General features: G+C 46.2%; 3 protein-coding genes across 3 annotated transcripts; all 3 read left to right on the top strand.

Annotated features, from left to right (window-relative positions):
• Nucleotides 1-413: 413 nt before the first annotated feature.
• Nucleotides 414-2,461, top strand: zgc:103586. The gene is made up of 5 exons (XM_060035618.1): nucleotides 414-574; nucleotides 835-957; nucleotides 1,048-1,159; nucleotides 1,444-1,501; nucleotides 1,967-2,461. Exons 1-5 carry the CDS (start codon nucleotides 556-558, stop codon nucleotides 2,078-2,080), a joined length of 426 nt encoding a protein of 141 aa, XP_059891601.1. The 5' UTR covers nucleotides 414-555; the 3' UTR covers nucleotides 2,081-2,461.
• Nucleotides 2,462-2,550: 89 nt separating this feature from the next.
• fis1 (fission, mitochondrial 1) lies at nucleotides 2,551-6,682 on the top strand. Its single transcript, XM_060035615.1, has 5 exons — nucleotides 2,551-2,676; nucleotides 3,169-3,301; nucleotides 4,428-4,504; nucleotides 4,915-5,020; nucleotides 5,603-6,682. Exons 1-5 carry the CDS (start codon nucleotides 2,632-2,634, stop codon nucleotides 5,701-5,703), a joined length of 462 nt encoding a protein of 153 aa, XP_059891598.1. The 5' UTR covers nucleotides 2,551-2,631; the 3' UTR covers nucleotides 5,704-6,682.
• Nucleotides 6,683-9,833: 3,151 nt separating this feature from the next.
• On the top strand, nucleotides 9,834-14,698 carry cldn15a (claudin 15a). The gene is made up of 5 exons (XM_060035604.1): nucleotides 9,834-11,285; nucleotides 12,731-12,895; nucleotides 13,558-13,639; nucleotides 14,163-14,271; nucleotides 14,460-14,698. Exons 1-5 carry the CDS (start codon nucleotides 11,069-11,071, stop codon nucleotides 14,553-14,555), a joined length of 669 nt encoding a protein of 222 aa, XP_059891587.1. The 5' UTR covers nucleotides 9,834-11,068; the 3' UTR covers nucleotides 14,556-14,698.
• Nucleotides 14,699-15,121: the final 423 nt, after the last annotated feature.

A 15,121-nucleotide genomic window follows, 5' to 3' on the forward strand; every position in this document is an offset into this window, starting at 1 on the left:
GTTCAGATAATGACCTGGCCTGGTGTCCAGCGAGGCCATGCGGGAGCTCTCCCTCTCAGGATGTGCGCTGATGGCGGCTCCCCGTCCCACATTCCTGCTGTTTAACATCCACCGAGAATAAACGTTTTTTTCTTAACCAATTCCCTGGTCGACCACCCTCCTCTCCCAATGGGCCTAACCGACATCTCGCTAGAATTTACATGATTTTATGTTCATGTTTTTCAATTTTCTTTTTTATATTGTGACCTATCAAACAAATATAGTTTGGATTATAAGGCAACCCTACTTGTACGAATGTGTGTTTTCAATCCGATTCAAGTTCGATTAAACTTTGTTTATTTGATTGATTTCATTGATACAAACGGATTCGATCAAGGTGGCCGGCCGGTCCCAATCCCGAACCGGCGTTGAACCAACAACGCACCGTGGCTGGCAGCGCCTCGTCCGGAGGCAGAATGTGGGACATCTCACGGAATGATTAACCCCACATTAACCCCCTTACTACCCCGCAGCACGGCTCCACAGGAAGACCAGGGAGACCACTGAACCACGGACATGGCAGCTCAGGCCATAGGTATTGTTACTTTGATTGTCGTTCTGGTTTATGATTATGTCCGTCTGTCTTGTCTCGTTCTCTCGGTCAGGGCCTGTCTCCTAATCCATCTACTATGCGGTGTTGTTTTAATCCGGGGACTCTGCACACATTAAAACTAACCGAACACCCTCAGCTTTCCATTACGTTCCCCATTTGTGAAACGTGTAGCCTTTACGTGTAGGCCTACTAGAGTGTTTATTGTGTTGCACTCATGCGCATTCTGCGTCCTCCGACTTTAGATCTGATCAGAGTGAAGGAACTCGTTGCAAAGTGTTTGGAGGCGCGGAAAATGGCTTACTGTCCGTACAGCCAGTTCCCCGTCGGTGCCGCCATCCTGACAGCAGATGGCGCCATAATCACAGGTAACGTGGGTCCCCCAGACGTGCCTGTAACTCAATGTAATCCCAAATTAAATAACGAAACCAAGCGTGTGTTGGATGTTGTTTTTCCAGGTTGTAACGTGGAGAACGCCTCCTACGGGCTGACGGTGTGTGCTGAGCGCACCGCCATTCAGAGGGCGGTGGTGGAGGGACACAGGTCGTTCACGGCCATCGCTGTCACATGGTGAGGTGCCGGGCGTCACCTGAGTTTAAAACCGTTGGGTTTGATGATGATTATTCATTGTCCTTCTCCTTTCCTCTTCCTCCCCTCCTCCCTCCCTCTGTCCACCATCCCTCCTCCCCTCTTCCTCCCCTTATCCCCCTCTCTCCCTCCTCCTCCCCTCTCCCTCCCCTCCCTCCCTCTCTCCTCCTCCCCTCTCCCCCCCTCCCTCCCTCCTCCTCCTCCCCTCTCCCTCCCCTCCCTCCCTCCTCCTCCTCCCCTCTCCCCCCTCCCTCCCCCCTGTACAGCGACATTAAGGACCACTTCGTGGGTCCGTGCGGGGCGTGTCGCCAGGTTCTCATGGAGGTGAGGGGGGACACAGAGGGGGGGGTGGGTGGGGGGGGACACAGAGGGTGGGGGGGACACACAGAGGGGGGGGGGGGGGACACAGGGGGTGGGGGGGGACACAGAGGGGGGGGGGGACAGGACACAGGGGGTGGGGGGGGACACAGAGGGGGGGGGGACACAGGGGGTGGGGGGGGACACAGAGGGGGGGGGGGGACACAGGGGGGGGGGGGTGAGGGCTTCACTCACCCTAACAGGAACATAAACTCTATATCAGATACTGTAGTAGAAGACGTAATGACAATTTAAAAGAGATCATGATATTTTTGTTAAGTATGCAAATAAATACGACAAAATACATCAATAGACGCAGTTAAAATGAAATGCCTCCGCCACATTAACATACATTATATATAATAGAGCAGATGTTTTATATCCATCCCCTTCCCCCCCCCCCCCCCCCATCTCTGTGTCCCCCCGGTCTAGTTCGGGGGCCAGTGGGTGGTCTACCTCACCAAGCCAGACGGGTCGTACAGAGAGACCAGCCTGGAAGAGCTGCTGCCCCTCCCCTTCTCCCCCCGCCACCTGGGGAAGGACTGACCCGTCTGTCTGTCTGTCTGTCTGTCTGTCTGTCTGTCTGTCTGTCTGTCTGTCTGTCTGTCTGTCTGTCTGTCTGTCTGTCTGTCTGTCTGTCTGTCTGTCTGTCTGTCTGTGCTCTCTTGAATAGTTAACGTTAGGAAGTCAATGATCATTTGTTGCATAATCAATCAAAAGCAAAGGTTGTTATGTTATTATGTTATTTTATTATAGTTGTGTGTCTGTTGAAGAAATAATTAATTAAAAATGTTTGTCTGAATTTGTTTTATTTTTCGTTACACGTATAATTTTTAAAGCATCAATTGTTATCTTGATGATGAATGGCTTCTTTAACTGTTTGTGCACTGTTTAATAAAATATGATTTGACCACCAAAAATAAAAAATATGTTGTACATTTTAATTAAATTTACCAGTGCGCCTATTTCATTTAAAATACACAATATAACATAATATATTCTCTAAAAAATATACAAATAAATAAATAGAACCGTAAAACGTCAAAACAAGTGTCACGTGGTTCAAGTGGGCGTGTTGTGAATCAGTTTCCGGAAACATGGAGGCTGTCGTGAGTGATGTTGTGGCTCCGGAAGACCTTATAGTAAGTCTTTAACCGCGTCCCATCTTTACATTCGAGCCTTTTATCAAATTAAATAGTTATATGATGCCGTTATTAAAACATATGGTCGGGATTAAGGCGGATATCGCCCGGGATTAGGAGGTTTCTAAAGGCTCCGTGGTGGTCCCCGAAACCAGTCACGATGACGTAACTATTCCCTTCATCTGCGCACTTTAATAATTGATATCTCAACACTATAAGTGACCTTAAAACATAACAAGTCATCTATGTATCACTCCTCTTCTCACTAGTTCCAGTTGGTTTACAGTTTAACTTGTTTGAGTCCGACTCTTGTGCGAGTCTTCATTGTTGACTAACTACTAACTATTTCGATTACTTCTAAATGGTAAATGCGTGCATCGTGTTCAACCGCCTAAGTAAAAGCCTTTGTTTGTGTTTAACTACCAGAGTAAAAGCCTTTGTTTGTGTTTAACTACCAAAGTAAATGCCTTTGTTTGTGTATTGTGGTTCCAGAAGTTCGAGAAGAAGTATAAAGCAGAGGAGCAGAAGGGCTCCGTGTCCAAAGACACCAAGTTCGAGTACGCCTGGTGTCTGATCAGGAGCAAATACACCGCCGACATCAAGAAGGGGGTGGTGCTCCTGGATGGTGGGTGGCGGTGGTGGGGAATACATTCACATTAAGCAGACGCTTTTATCCAGAGCGACTTACAATAAGTACATTTGTCAGAAGAAAGGGAAGCAACAATATATTCGCTGTCGGTACAGTAAGGGTGCTCATAGAACCAAGTGCCAAGCACTAACCATCACTAGGTTAACCCATTCCCCGTAGACATCAAAGATAGATAGGATACGATGCTACACGCTATGAACTATTTTTAAGTGCCAGGTCGTGCAACATACAATAAGTGCGTACATTAAGTGCCAGAATAATGTGTGTAATCTATATATTACTATCATTGCCATACAATATAAATTGTAAGATAAAGTTATCTTCGTATTAATCAAGACTCGATAGGTAGATTGGCGAACACAGAGCTTGTGTGTTGTTGATGGATGTCACAAGCTCTGTGTTCGCCAATCTACCTATCGATTCTTAAAGACAAGATGGATTTAGTTTTTACCATGAGACATGCCCCCATCGTTCCAAGTTAATAGCGTTTTGGTAGAATCGGCTAAAAAGAGCCAATTTAAGAATGCGTCTATATGCGCTTTTTTGCCTCCAAACGAACATTCCAACTCGTTTTCATACCAAACATATCCAAGATCCATTTTACACCGGATTTCTCCTTTTAAGTTTAAAACCATACAGTGTAGGTCTGACCGGGGAATGGTTGCATTGTATGGATTGTATTGATATTACAGTACTGTATGGATTGTATTGATATTACAGTACTGTATGGATTGTGTTGATATTACAGTACTGTATGGATTCTGTTGATATTACAGTACTGTATGGATTGTATTGATATTACAGTACTGTATGGATTGTATTGATATTACAGTACTGTATGGATTGTATTGATATTACAGTACTGTATGGATTGTATTGATATTACAGTACTGTATGGATTGCCTGTTGTTTATGATCGGTCTTAATGTAGAAATCCGATGCACAGAGCAGCAATCATCATGCCACAAGTAACCTTGACTCTGATCAGCCTATCTTGTATCCATGGTTACAGTGACGTGGCCAAACCTTGAAGCCCAATCAACCGCCCTCTCTCACATGTCTACTGTGCATTGTTTTACTTTTACAACCTTTTTATTTCCAGAGCTGGTGCTGAAAGCGAGCAAGGACGACTCCCGCGACTTCCTGTTCTACCTGGCGGTGGCCAACTACCGGCTCAAGGTGTGAGCGCTGTTAATGCAGCACTAGACTTTATACCTGGCCGGGTTGGGCCGGCTTTATGATTCCTCGTATTCTCTTAGCCAATATGTTTCGTAAACAATTGACCGTTGACTATTAACGACAGACACAGTTAAGATGTGATAATTTCTCGGTGTAAATGTGGTGATTGTGTCCGCTGAACCCTGAGGTGAAAGGATGGATTACACGTCATTAATGGGTATCTGGGGTTATGTATTAAAGAGGTGGGCTGAGGTGATGTTGGCTAGGAGGAGGATAAACATTAATGTGGACTCACTCGGCTCCTCTCGGCTTGGAGTCGGCGTCATTTCCGCTGTTCGTTTGAATCATATATCGTCAATAAAGTTACGTTTTGACTTTGTCCCTCTCTCCCCACCGTCCCCCGGCTGTAGGACTATGAGAGGGCCCTGAAGTACATCCGCACGCTGCTGAAGAACGAGCCAGGGAACACGCAGGCTCTGGAGCTGCAGACGCTCATCGAGAAGGCCCTGAAGAAGGGTCCGTCCACACTCAAACATCTGGGCTGGAGACACATTTATCCTTCAGGAGATCCGGCCCAGACGGGCAGCAGTACATACAATACAACGTAGATTAAACGCAACATGAAGGACTAAGGGCTGTATGTCAAGACGACGTGCAATGCAGTAATAACATTGGAAAAGAATAGTACAGGTATTAGTTAAAACATCTACAGCCTCTGATCGTTTGTGCCTCCCCTATGTTTCACATGGATGTAGAGGATTGTAGAGTGACTGGGTCTTGTAGTTGACTAGGTGACTAGCGGCTGTCAAACACTAGTGATGTCAAACTCTAGGGACCGGGAAACTCTAGGGACCGTCAAACTCTAGGGACCGTCAAACTCTAGGGACCGTCAAACATTAGGGGCCGTCAAAGTTGGAGGCATAGCATGCAGAGCTAAAGCGGCTTGCTCTTACGCTCTGTTGTGTGGTTAGGCTACCAGCTACGTAAACGAGAGCCTGACTGCTAGACTAGCATTTGCATGCAGAGACTGGGCTGCTATTGGACGTGGATTGGAGTCATGAATTCTAATGATTGGTGTCTGTTCTTTGTCATCCCCAGATGGACTGGTTGGCATAGCGATCTGCAGCGGGATCGGTCTGGGCGTGGCCGGGTTGGCCGGGCTCATCGGATTGGCCGTCGCAAAAGGAGCCAAATCGTAGAAGTTAAGCTCGGTCTTGTTTTTTGTTTTCCTTTTTCCATAGAGAAGCACCCAGAAGGTTTCTCTCTGTAATTACCATAATTAAACATTCATGGCTTCCATCTGTTGGGGAAAAGCTGAAAGAGTTTCTTTGTTTAACTCAATCTGCGCTGTGATTGGTGTGTTCACTAAATCGGGGGAGGAGTCCTAGTATACTACGATTTGAATCACGTTGATGTGAACTATGGAGTGCATTTGTAATAACCGCATGAAGACATTTAAACATGGCCGTCCCATATTCATGACCCACTTTTGTATGTTTCAAAAGCCTTCGATATGCAGCGCCCGCTCATCGTCTGATCAACAGTGTCAATCATTTCAGGGGGTGTTAAGGAATCTGGTTTACTGATCAGAAGAGAACAGCCTTTAAGATGTAAACAGGATGTTGGGAGAAGACCTCGCAGGTGCAATTCATTTGTTTTGGTGTCTTAGTTTTCTTTACTGTGCGGGGAACATGGTAACTATATTAAGAGGGCATTGATGGGGAACACGGCAACTATAGAAACTATGTTAAGAGGGCATTGATGGGGAACATGGTAACTATAGAAACTATGTTAAGAGGGCATTGATGGGGAACATGGTAACTATAGAAACTATGTTAAGAGGGTAACGACTTCGCTCAGGGAGGAAGGTCCACACGCTAAAGTTCGATCAAATTGCCAAAAGTAATTAATAGTTTTCTTGGAGGACCTTGTGTGTCAGGGCAGATATGTATGTTGTGTATAAGACTGGTCTGTCTGTCTGTCTCTGTCTGTCTCCGTCTGTCTGTCCGGTGGGCAAGGTCAAGTACGAGAAACACGCGTCCGACTTATATTTGATGTTATGTTCTTTGTAATTAAATGTCTAACCATAAGATATGTTGATAGTTACCGATTTTGTTTATCATCTATTTAAATGGAGCACACCTGTTCAGTTAATAAAATCATTCATTAAAACAAAAAGGGTCTTGGGGAATGATTGAGGTGAAAGGTAGCGCCGAGGCCTTCTGCTGTCGGAGTTCAAAGCGACGCTGCCAACCGATAGAGTGAGGAAACTGTTGGAACGGTTTCAACGGTTTTTGTTTATTTTGCAGGATAGAGGTCCAAACTCTTTACTGAGCGTGATGGTCGAAGGGAACGCGGTTCGATGCCCACGTGTCAACGGCCCGGTGAGGCTGTGGGCCGTTTCCGGTGGCGTAGTTTAGACTTGTAACGGTTAACTAACGGCAGCGTTGGTTCTGACCCGCGTGGGCGAACCAGGAATCAAAACACATGATGTTCCACTCGGTAACCGTGGGTGACGGGTGCAGAGGTTCCCTTTCCCCACACCGTCCCAGTAAGAACTCACTGGCCACTGGTCCAAGTCCAGTTTATAATTCACATATTGCCTTTTAATCATCAGTGTTTTGTCTCTGACTTCATCCCCGCTTCCTGCTTCGGTCAATCGTGACGACAATTCGCCAGATCTCATCACGGCTATCGTCGATTCTGCCTGATAAGTCCTATCAGCTAAAAACGTGCCCAGTTGCCGGGGCGATAAAAAAGCCGTACAACTTGACCTCGAAAGGTGTAAAGTGTTGTGCATCACAACTGGAAGGCTGTGGAGGCGATCTGTTGGCGGTTATCTGTGTGTGTTACACATTAACCGCCAGGCCGACACGGCCGAAACTCCCCAGAGACGAGGCGATGAGCCCCCGTGTGGGCGAGCAACGGACGGCTGGGAACACCGACGAATCCCAAGGCAGCCACTTCAACATGGTAGTTAATATTTACAGGAATATAACCAGAGCCACACGGGTTGGTTAGGAGCCATGTGGTGGGTCTTGGAGGATCACACTCTGTACGTTATCTGTTCGGTTTCAGTGTTATAAAATTAATTAGGTGGTAATAAGAGGTCAATGTGTGTTTCATTATTTGTTACCATGTTGCAGTCAGGAGTGGCGTGATCGCTGTTATCAACTCAAATCAGAACAAAATGTACTAGACTTATGAATCAACCTTTATTGTGAACAACTCGAGTCTCTCTTTGTAAATCTCTCGGCCTCCGTATTTCTTTCAAATAAATTTCTCAAAGCAGAGATTCCGAATATATGTAGAATAAATATTCTCAATTCAGTGTTTGTGTTGTTAGTTTGTAACAAGAGACATCCGTTCTGTCTTGTTGATATGGAACAGTGCTATCAACGAGTCTGAAGGCCTTTATTATACCTGAAGATAGACGTCTCTATCTGTCATCTATCAGGAACATTCTCCATAATTTCAAGCTTATCGTTTCAGTTATCTCCGCCCTACCTCATCACCGGGGTCATTCTGTTTACCAGACACCCGGCAGTGTTCAGAACAGTGTTTCCCGGTTATGTATTCACATCTGCAAGTCATCCTGACCGCTTTGGCTTCTGAGTTGTCGGATCACGAAGTGACATGGCTGGAAGTGATGGGTACATCTTATCTCTTGACCCTTGTGGACAATCGAACCGAAACACATCCTGGAACGTTCTGGTGTGCAGAATGAAAACTCAAAGGCCTATCCTGAATTGGCCTGTGAAAATGCCCAAATGGTTCAAACGGTATCTCGATCTGTAGTTTGGATTATTATTCGCCTATACCAAGCTCTACCTTCTGCCCTACCCATGGGCCAGGGCGCTGATAACGAGTGGATGCCCGGGCCCTACTCTGTGTCCCAGCCCACTTCCTCTAGCGGGCTAGGGGATTCAAACCGTCAACCATGTCCCCTTAACCCTGCAGACGCAAGATTAAAACGAGCAGAGATTACAGTTGATTGGTGATAGTGGAGACGGAAGAGCTGGTGTGAAGGGGCGTCTTGACATGGTCATCTTTTGTTAATATGCGTGGTAATCATTGAGGAATGGTTCAAATATTTACCTGGACGGTACTTTTAAAGCCACTCGGATTGTCTTTTTGAAGTCAAACATTAACTTGAATCATTATTACGATTGGAAGAGTGGATGTCATGCATGTGGTAGTTCTTATTTTAACATGTCAGGTGTTGGTATCTCTATAACGCCTACAGGTTTGCTGTGGTCACTGGGATACGAACCCACAACCTTTCAACAGCTGTCAGTACAGTTCCCACATTGTGTGATATCTGTTTTTTATTTTGTGCGGTTAATATCCATTCGATCTAATCAAGGCTTTTACTCTGTGAGCTTTAGTCTGATCTTCTGACCGGAGACTTCTGGCCATCAAGGTGATGACTTTGTGACTGAATATTCTTCTGGCCCAGTTGTTGAAGTTCAAGCCTGGACGTAGAAATGCAGAACAGTTGAATCTGTCAGCAGGCTGTTTGTAAGCACTTGTCTCCAGTTGCGTTTCCCTACAGATGAACAAGACCCTTCGTTTAAAATGCAAAGAACAAACTTAAAGTGGAACATCATTCTGGGGGATCTTCTCCATTGCTATCTCGTGAAAAACACATTGATGTGAATGTGCTGTAACAGATCCATTTGAAGTACAGGATCCAAAGAGTCCTGGAACGACTGCTGAAAGAATGACCAGAGAGCCAATCGTATAATAGAAAGGTTTCCATTGGGTTACGTAAACTCTCCACTTAAACAAACACTGAATACCGAGAATGTTGAAAGACTCTCAACTCCCTTTTTAAGTCACGTATTCTCAGATAGGGGCTGGGCTGAGGTCTGCGTTTCGTTGGTTTAATACATTTTCAACTTTTTCTAGTTTTTTTTTTTTTTTTTTTATCTAAGTTTGAGTGTGTCTACAAATCTTTCATCAGCAAAAAAAAACCTTTAGAGTCTATTTACAAAACAAGGACAATTTAATCATCGTGCTGCCCTTGTGAGAATACCATTAAAGTTGCAGTGTTCTTGGAAAGCAGGTGATAAAGCTATAGACTTGGATAGTAAAGAGAAAGTTATATTACGTCCAGAGGCTGGTTGGGAAATAAAAAAAAGAATAACTGCCTAAGTCATAATTTACTAGGTTTTAGCGAGAAAGACTGCAGCAGAACGCCAGCAGAAAGACAATACCTGTTCATTTGCTTGTTAAATTCCCTTAAGATAGGAAAGAGGAGAAGAGGATGAACGGAGCGACTGCTAGTCATTAACGAGGACGTGAGCCCGTATCAGTGCTGCTCAGCATAACCTTTTACACACAACTGATTATGTTGAATCTCCTGACCCCAATATGCGTGTTTTCTAAGCCCCATGTTTGGATATATTATCTAATCTGTGTCTCTGAAGATAGGGGTTCAAGAGAGAGAGGAGTTGTTATGACATGCGTGGGTTTGAACTACCAATAAACCAGTTTATGTGCTGCTTTACATGCACATCAACCTAATGTAAATCCACCCAATATAGAGTAAACCAACCAGATATAAATTGCTTAACAGGGAAACAACACAAGACAAGGAATAAAGTTAATTTTAAACAATCAAACAATCACAGAGAATAATTTTTCGAGGCGGTATGAGGCAAATGACACTACGAAATGTTTAAGATACAAGACATGTGATGGCATGATCAATTCCTCTGGCAGACAGTTTGAGCTGGCTTTATAAGGTATGGTGATCATGAGAGCGAGAGAGCGGCCTTGAGATGGTCACCATGGAGACGGTAACGCTGACGAAGCAGATGTCGTCCCTCCAAAGTTTTCCAGTGACTGTTTTGGTTCAGGACTACGGCCAGCAGAGTTAAACTGTCGCTCACACTTTGGATGGAACCTGTTTGTGGAGAATAGCTGCTGAATGGTGAAACAATATCGGGTATCACCGTTTTATGAAACAGTTTTATGTCCAGAAATAAGTTTAACAATACTTAAGGAAGTTTTGACATTCTATTCCTGAGCCCATTCAGGGATAAGATAGGGTCGTGCTGATTCCAACTTTAGGGATCCGGGTTTGACGCCAGGCACACGATTCCACTCAGAAGAGAATGTTAACGGAGTCAACACCAGAGCCGTGACCATTGGACCCTCCGCCGATAAACACCTGGGGAGTTTCTGGGGGTGTCCAAAACGATAGAGAGACCAGCGCTCGTGGGAGGAGAGAGTGTGGGAGAGACACACACATAGAGAGAGGAGAGAGGGAGTGTCACATAGAGAGACATAGAGAGACGTAGAGAGAGGGACAGCAGGGGGTAGAAATCATAGAACCAATTACATACCCGGGCTCGCGTTGACTTCTACCGACCATATCCTACATTCCCCAGTCCCCACCGTACTGGGAGAGCTGGTTTTAGAAAGAGGAACATTCCATCCAAATCACCAGGAGTTGAACCATCTCCTCAGACTAGCTCTGAGATCTTTGGCTGAAGGTCTCCAGATAAGACCGCCCTCTCGCCTGGTGGGACCAGGGTCGACCGGCTCCTGATCGCCATGGACCCCATCGTGGAGGTCGTGGCCCTGCTGCTGGGCTTCCTGGGCTGGGTCATGGTGGGCATCGCGCTGCCCAACCGCTACTGGAAGACCTCCACGGTCAACGGCAACGTCATCACCACCTCCACCATCTACGAGAACCTGTGGATGTCCTGCGCCACCGACTCCACCGGCGTGCACGACTGCCGGGAGTTCCCCTCGCTGCTGGCGCTCAACGGTAGGACGGACGGGCCGACAGTAGGACGGGGGGTAGGACAGACGGACGCAGGGGTAGGACAGACGGACGCAGGGGTAGGACAGACGGACGCAGGGCTCGGCCGTGAAGCGCTGATTAACCCATGAGGTGGAACATGTGTGTTTTAGAAAAGGATTCAGTCTGGATTCAAGTGTCGCGCGATGAGTGAATAGTGATGGAAGTAAATAGTAATTGTACTATACTACTATATAGTAGGATACTTCTATATATATATACTACTATATAGTAGTATACTACTATATAGTTTTATAGAAGTAGTAGCTAAAGTGTCTCCTCCAGGATTCACGATGATATATTGATTCAATTTGTTTTACAGCCACCATAACATTCAAAAGTTTATGATAATGTCATAAAATGTTGGAGCACCAGAACTGCAGATAAAAAAAAATATGACGTCGCACTGGAAGAATATCATGGGAACATGAACCACTGAACCCACCACTAGCCAGCCTTTGCATGTACCTACCACTACATTAGTGCTCTTTAGTCTCCAGTACACTTTGTACACTGAATTTCTTGAAACTTAACACCTTTAGTGGTTACTCATTAACTAGAGCGGTTCGGGATGTGTCTCTCCAGAGTGGTGATGTATTTCTCCATACATCATCTCCATCCATCCCCATTGTCCATCTAAACACCCACACTGGTTGAATTCTACATTAATGTTTAACAATAGGGATGATGGTTTCTTTTCCGGTTTCTTTTCTTTTTTAATACTGGGTAAATGTTAACTAACATAACTTTTTACTTGGAAATCAAAACTACTAATTACTACTATTACTGAGTATTTTCCCTCAGAAGGAGTGGACTTCAAAAGCAACTTAGCTTCTCTAAAATAACTAAATATATTATAGATGTTTTTGCATAATGAGTGAGTGCACATCAAGGGGTGTGTGTGTGTGTGTGGGGGTCTATTGTGTGCATGTGTGTGTCCGTGTATGCGTGCATGTGTACGTGTGTGTGTGTGTGCTGGTGTGCTGGTGTGCCTGTGTATGTGTGTGCGTTTGTGTACGTGTATGTGTGTGTGCGTGCGTGTTTGTGCGTGTGCATGTACTTGTGTGTGTATGTGTGTGTGTCCTCGAACTGTCCCTCTCAGTGATGTGGTGTTGTGCGCAGGCCTTCTCAGTGGTGCGTTGTGTGATGTTGTGTGCTGCTGTGTGTATTGTGTGCCATTGTGCAGTGTGTTTGTATTCTGTAATGCTGTGTGGGGCTGTGTGTATTGTTTGCCGCTGTGTGGTGTGTTTGTATTCTGGAACGTTGTGTATTGTGTGCTGTTGTGTAACGTTGTGTGGTGCTGTCTGACGTTGTGTATTGTGCGCTGTTGTGTAACGTTGTGTGGTGCTGTGTGACGCTGTGTATTGTGCGCGGTTGTGTGACGTTGTGTGCTGCTGCGTGCTGCCCTCCAGGCTACATCCAGGCGTCGCGGGCCCTGATGGTGGCCTCCATCGTGCTGGGCGCCTTCGGCATCGTGGCGGCGCTGGTGGGGGTCCAGTGCTCCAAGGCAGGCGGAGAGAACTACGTCCTGAAGGGGCGCATCGCGGGGACCGCCGGGGTCATGTTCCTCCTCCAAGGTGAGGGGGGGGGGGGGGGGGGGGCGGGGGGTGAGAGGGGGGGTGTGGGGGGGTGTGGGGGGGAGGGGGGTGAGAGGGTGAGGAGGGGGTGAGAGGGAGGGGGGGGGGGTGAGAGGGTGAGGGGGTGAGAGGTGAGGAGGGGGAGGGGGTGAGAGGTTGGGGGGAGGGGGGTGTTGAGGGTGAGGGGGAAGAGGAGGGTGAGGGGGTGAGGGGGGTGAGGGGGTGAGGAGGATGATATAGGGATGATGAGACGATGAGAGTGGTGCATCTCTGGCCATCCGAGTGGATATTGAATGTTCAATTGTTTGAAAACTCACACTACCACATACACACTCTCTGTGTGTGTGTGTGTCTCTCTCTCTCTCTCTCTCTCTCTCTCTCTCTCTCTCTCTCTCTCTCTCTCCCTCTCCCTCCCTCTCTCTCTCTCTCTCTCCCTCTCCCTCTCCCTCTCCCTCTCCCTCTCCCTCTCCCTCCCTCTCCCTCTCCCTCTCCCTCTCCCTCTCTCTCTCTCTCTCTCCCTCTCCCTCTCCCTCTCTCTCTCTCTCTCTCCCTCTCCCTCTCCCTCTCCCTCTCCCTCTCTCTCTCTCTCTCTCTCTCTCTCCCTCTCCTCTCCCTCTCTCTCCCTCCCCCTCTCCCTCTCCTCTCCCTCCCTCCCTCCCCAGGTCTGTGCACTATGATCTCCGTGTCGTGGTACGCCTTCAACATCACCCAGGACTTCTTCAATCCCATCTACCCGGGGACAAAGTAAGTGAATACACACAGGGCACTGAGTGTGTGTGTGTGTGTGTGTGTGTGGGGGGGGGGGGGGGGACGTCACAGAAGTAGCTCATGACGTGGATTTACGGGCACTGGCGAGCCCACAGACTCATAATCCATTTACATTCAGGGCGTTTAGCAGACGCTTTTATCCAAAGCGACTTACAATCAGTACATCTGTCAGAAGAAAGAGGAACAACAATATATCGCTGTCGGTACAGTGAGGATGTTCATAGAACCACTAACGAATCACTAGGTTAACCCATTCCCCGTACACAACAGAGATAGCTAGGATAAGATGCTGCACAATGCTAAGTACTATTTCTAAGGACGTACAACATACAATAAGTGTGTAAGACGGGTGTGGGTAGGTGACTTCATTATAGCTTCATGAACTGTCCTGGCACCAGCTCTTACACCGCTGTGATAGAGACGATGTCCTGTTGATAGAGATGGGGCCGGTTGATAGAGATGAGGGTGGTTCGTGACTGCCCCCTGCTGGTGGTTCCAGGTTTGAGATCGGAGAGGGACTGTACATCGGCTGGTGCTCGGCTGTCCTCGCCATCGCCGGCGGCTCGTGTCTCACCTGCTCCTGCAAGATGGGGCACCGAGGAGAAATAGTGAGTAATGAGGCTTTGCTCTTTGCGTATTATATTTTTAATGGGTTGTTTTTCCTGATTTTACTTGCTTCTATTACTTTATAATTTTTTATAATAATTTATAATATATATATATATATATTGTTATTTATTTGTAAAAAAAAAATAACAATCCTACCCTATACCTCCATCACCCCCCCACCCCCCAGCCGCTGCCCTACCCAGCCCAGAGGCACCGTGTACTCCGGCGTCGCACCGACTCGGAGCGGCCGGCAGCACGTACGGACGTAACGCGTACGTTCTGACGTGGGACCGTCACCTTCTACCGTTCTACTGCCAGATGTTGAACAGATCGCTGTGTGTCAGTGTTGTTCGGGTTTTGGGGGATCACTGTAGGAATTTGATTATTTTTTTAATTCGAGCTAACTCTTTTGTTAACGCGAAAATGTTGACACTTGTAAATAATGACTTCCTAACAAAATGTACCAAAGTAATTGAATTAGGTATACATTTTTCTATTGTCTATTGTATGCTTTTAATGTGTTTATATATTATTGTGTTTCTCACCATGAGAGCATACCAAACACATTCGTTTTGACAATTGGAATATTTCGACAATCTTTTCAAATGAATTCTTTAGTGATCTGTTGGCATGTAAATATACACACAAAGAAAGTAGTTTCTGAAAAAAAAATGTTTTGTACAGTTTTATAAAATATCAATTGTAAGTGCATTTTATCTTCTGCATATTTTTTACAACGGCAATGCAATAAAAAAAATACATCCAACATGTTGTACAGACATTCATCTTGCTTTTCATTTCTGGTCAAATAATCAGACCATGATAATAAAAATATTATTATTGAATACA

This window comes from Gadus macrocephalus, chromosome 17 (genome assembly GCF_031168955.1).
Source record: "Gadus macrocephalus chromosome 17, ASM3116895v1".
NCBI classification, from domain to species: Eukaryota; Metazoa; Chordata; class Actinopteri; order Gadiformes; family Gadidae; genus Gadus; species Gadus macrocephalus.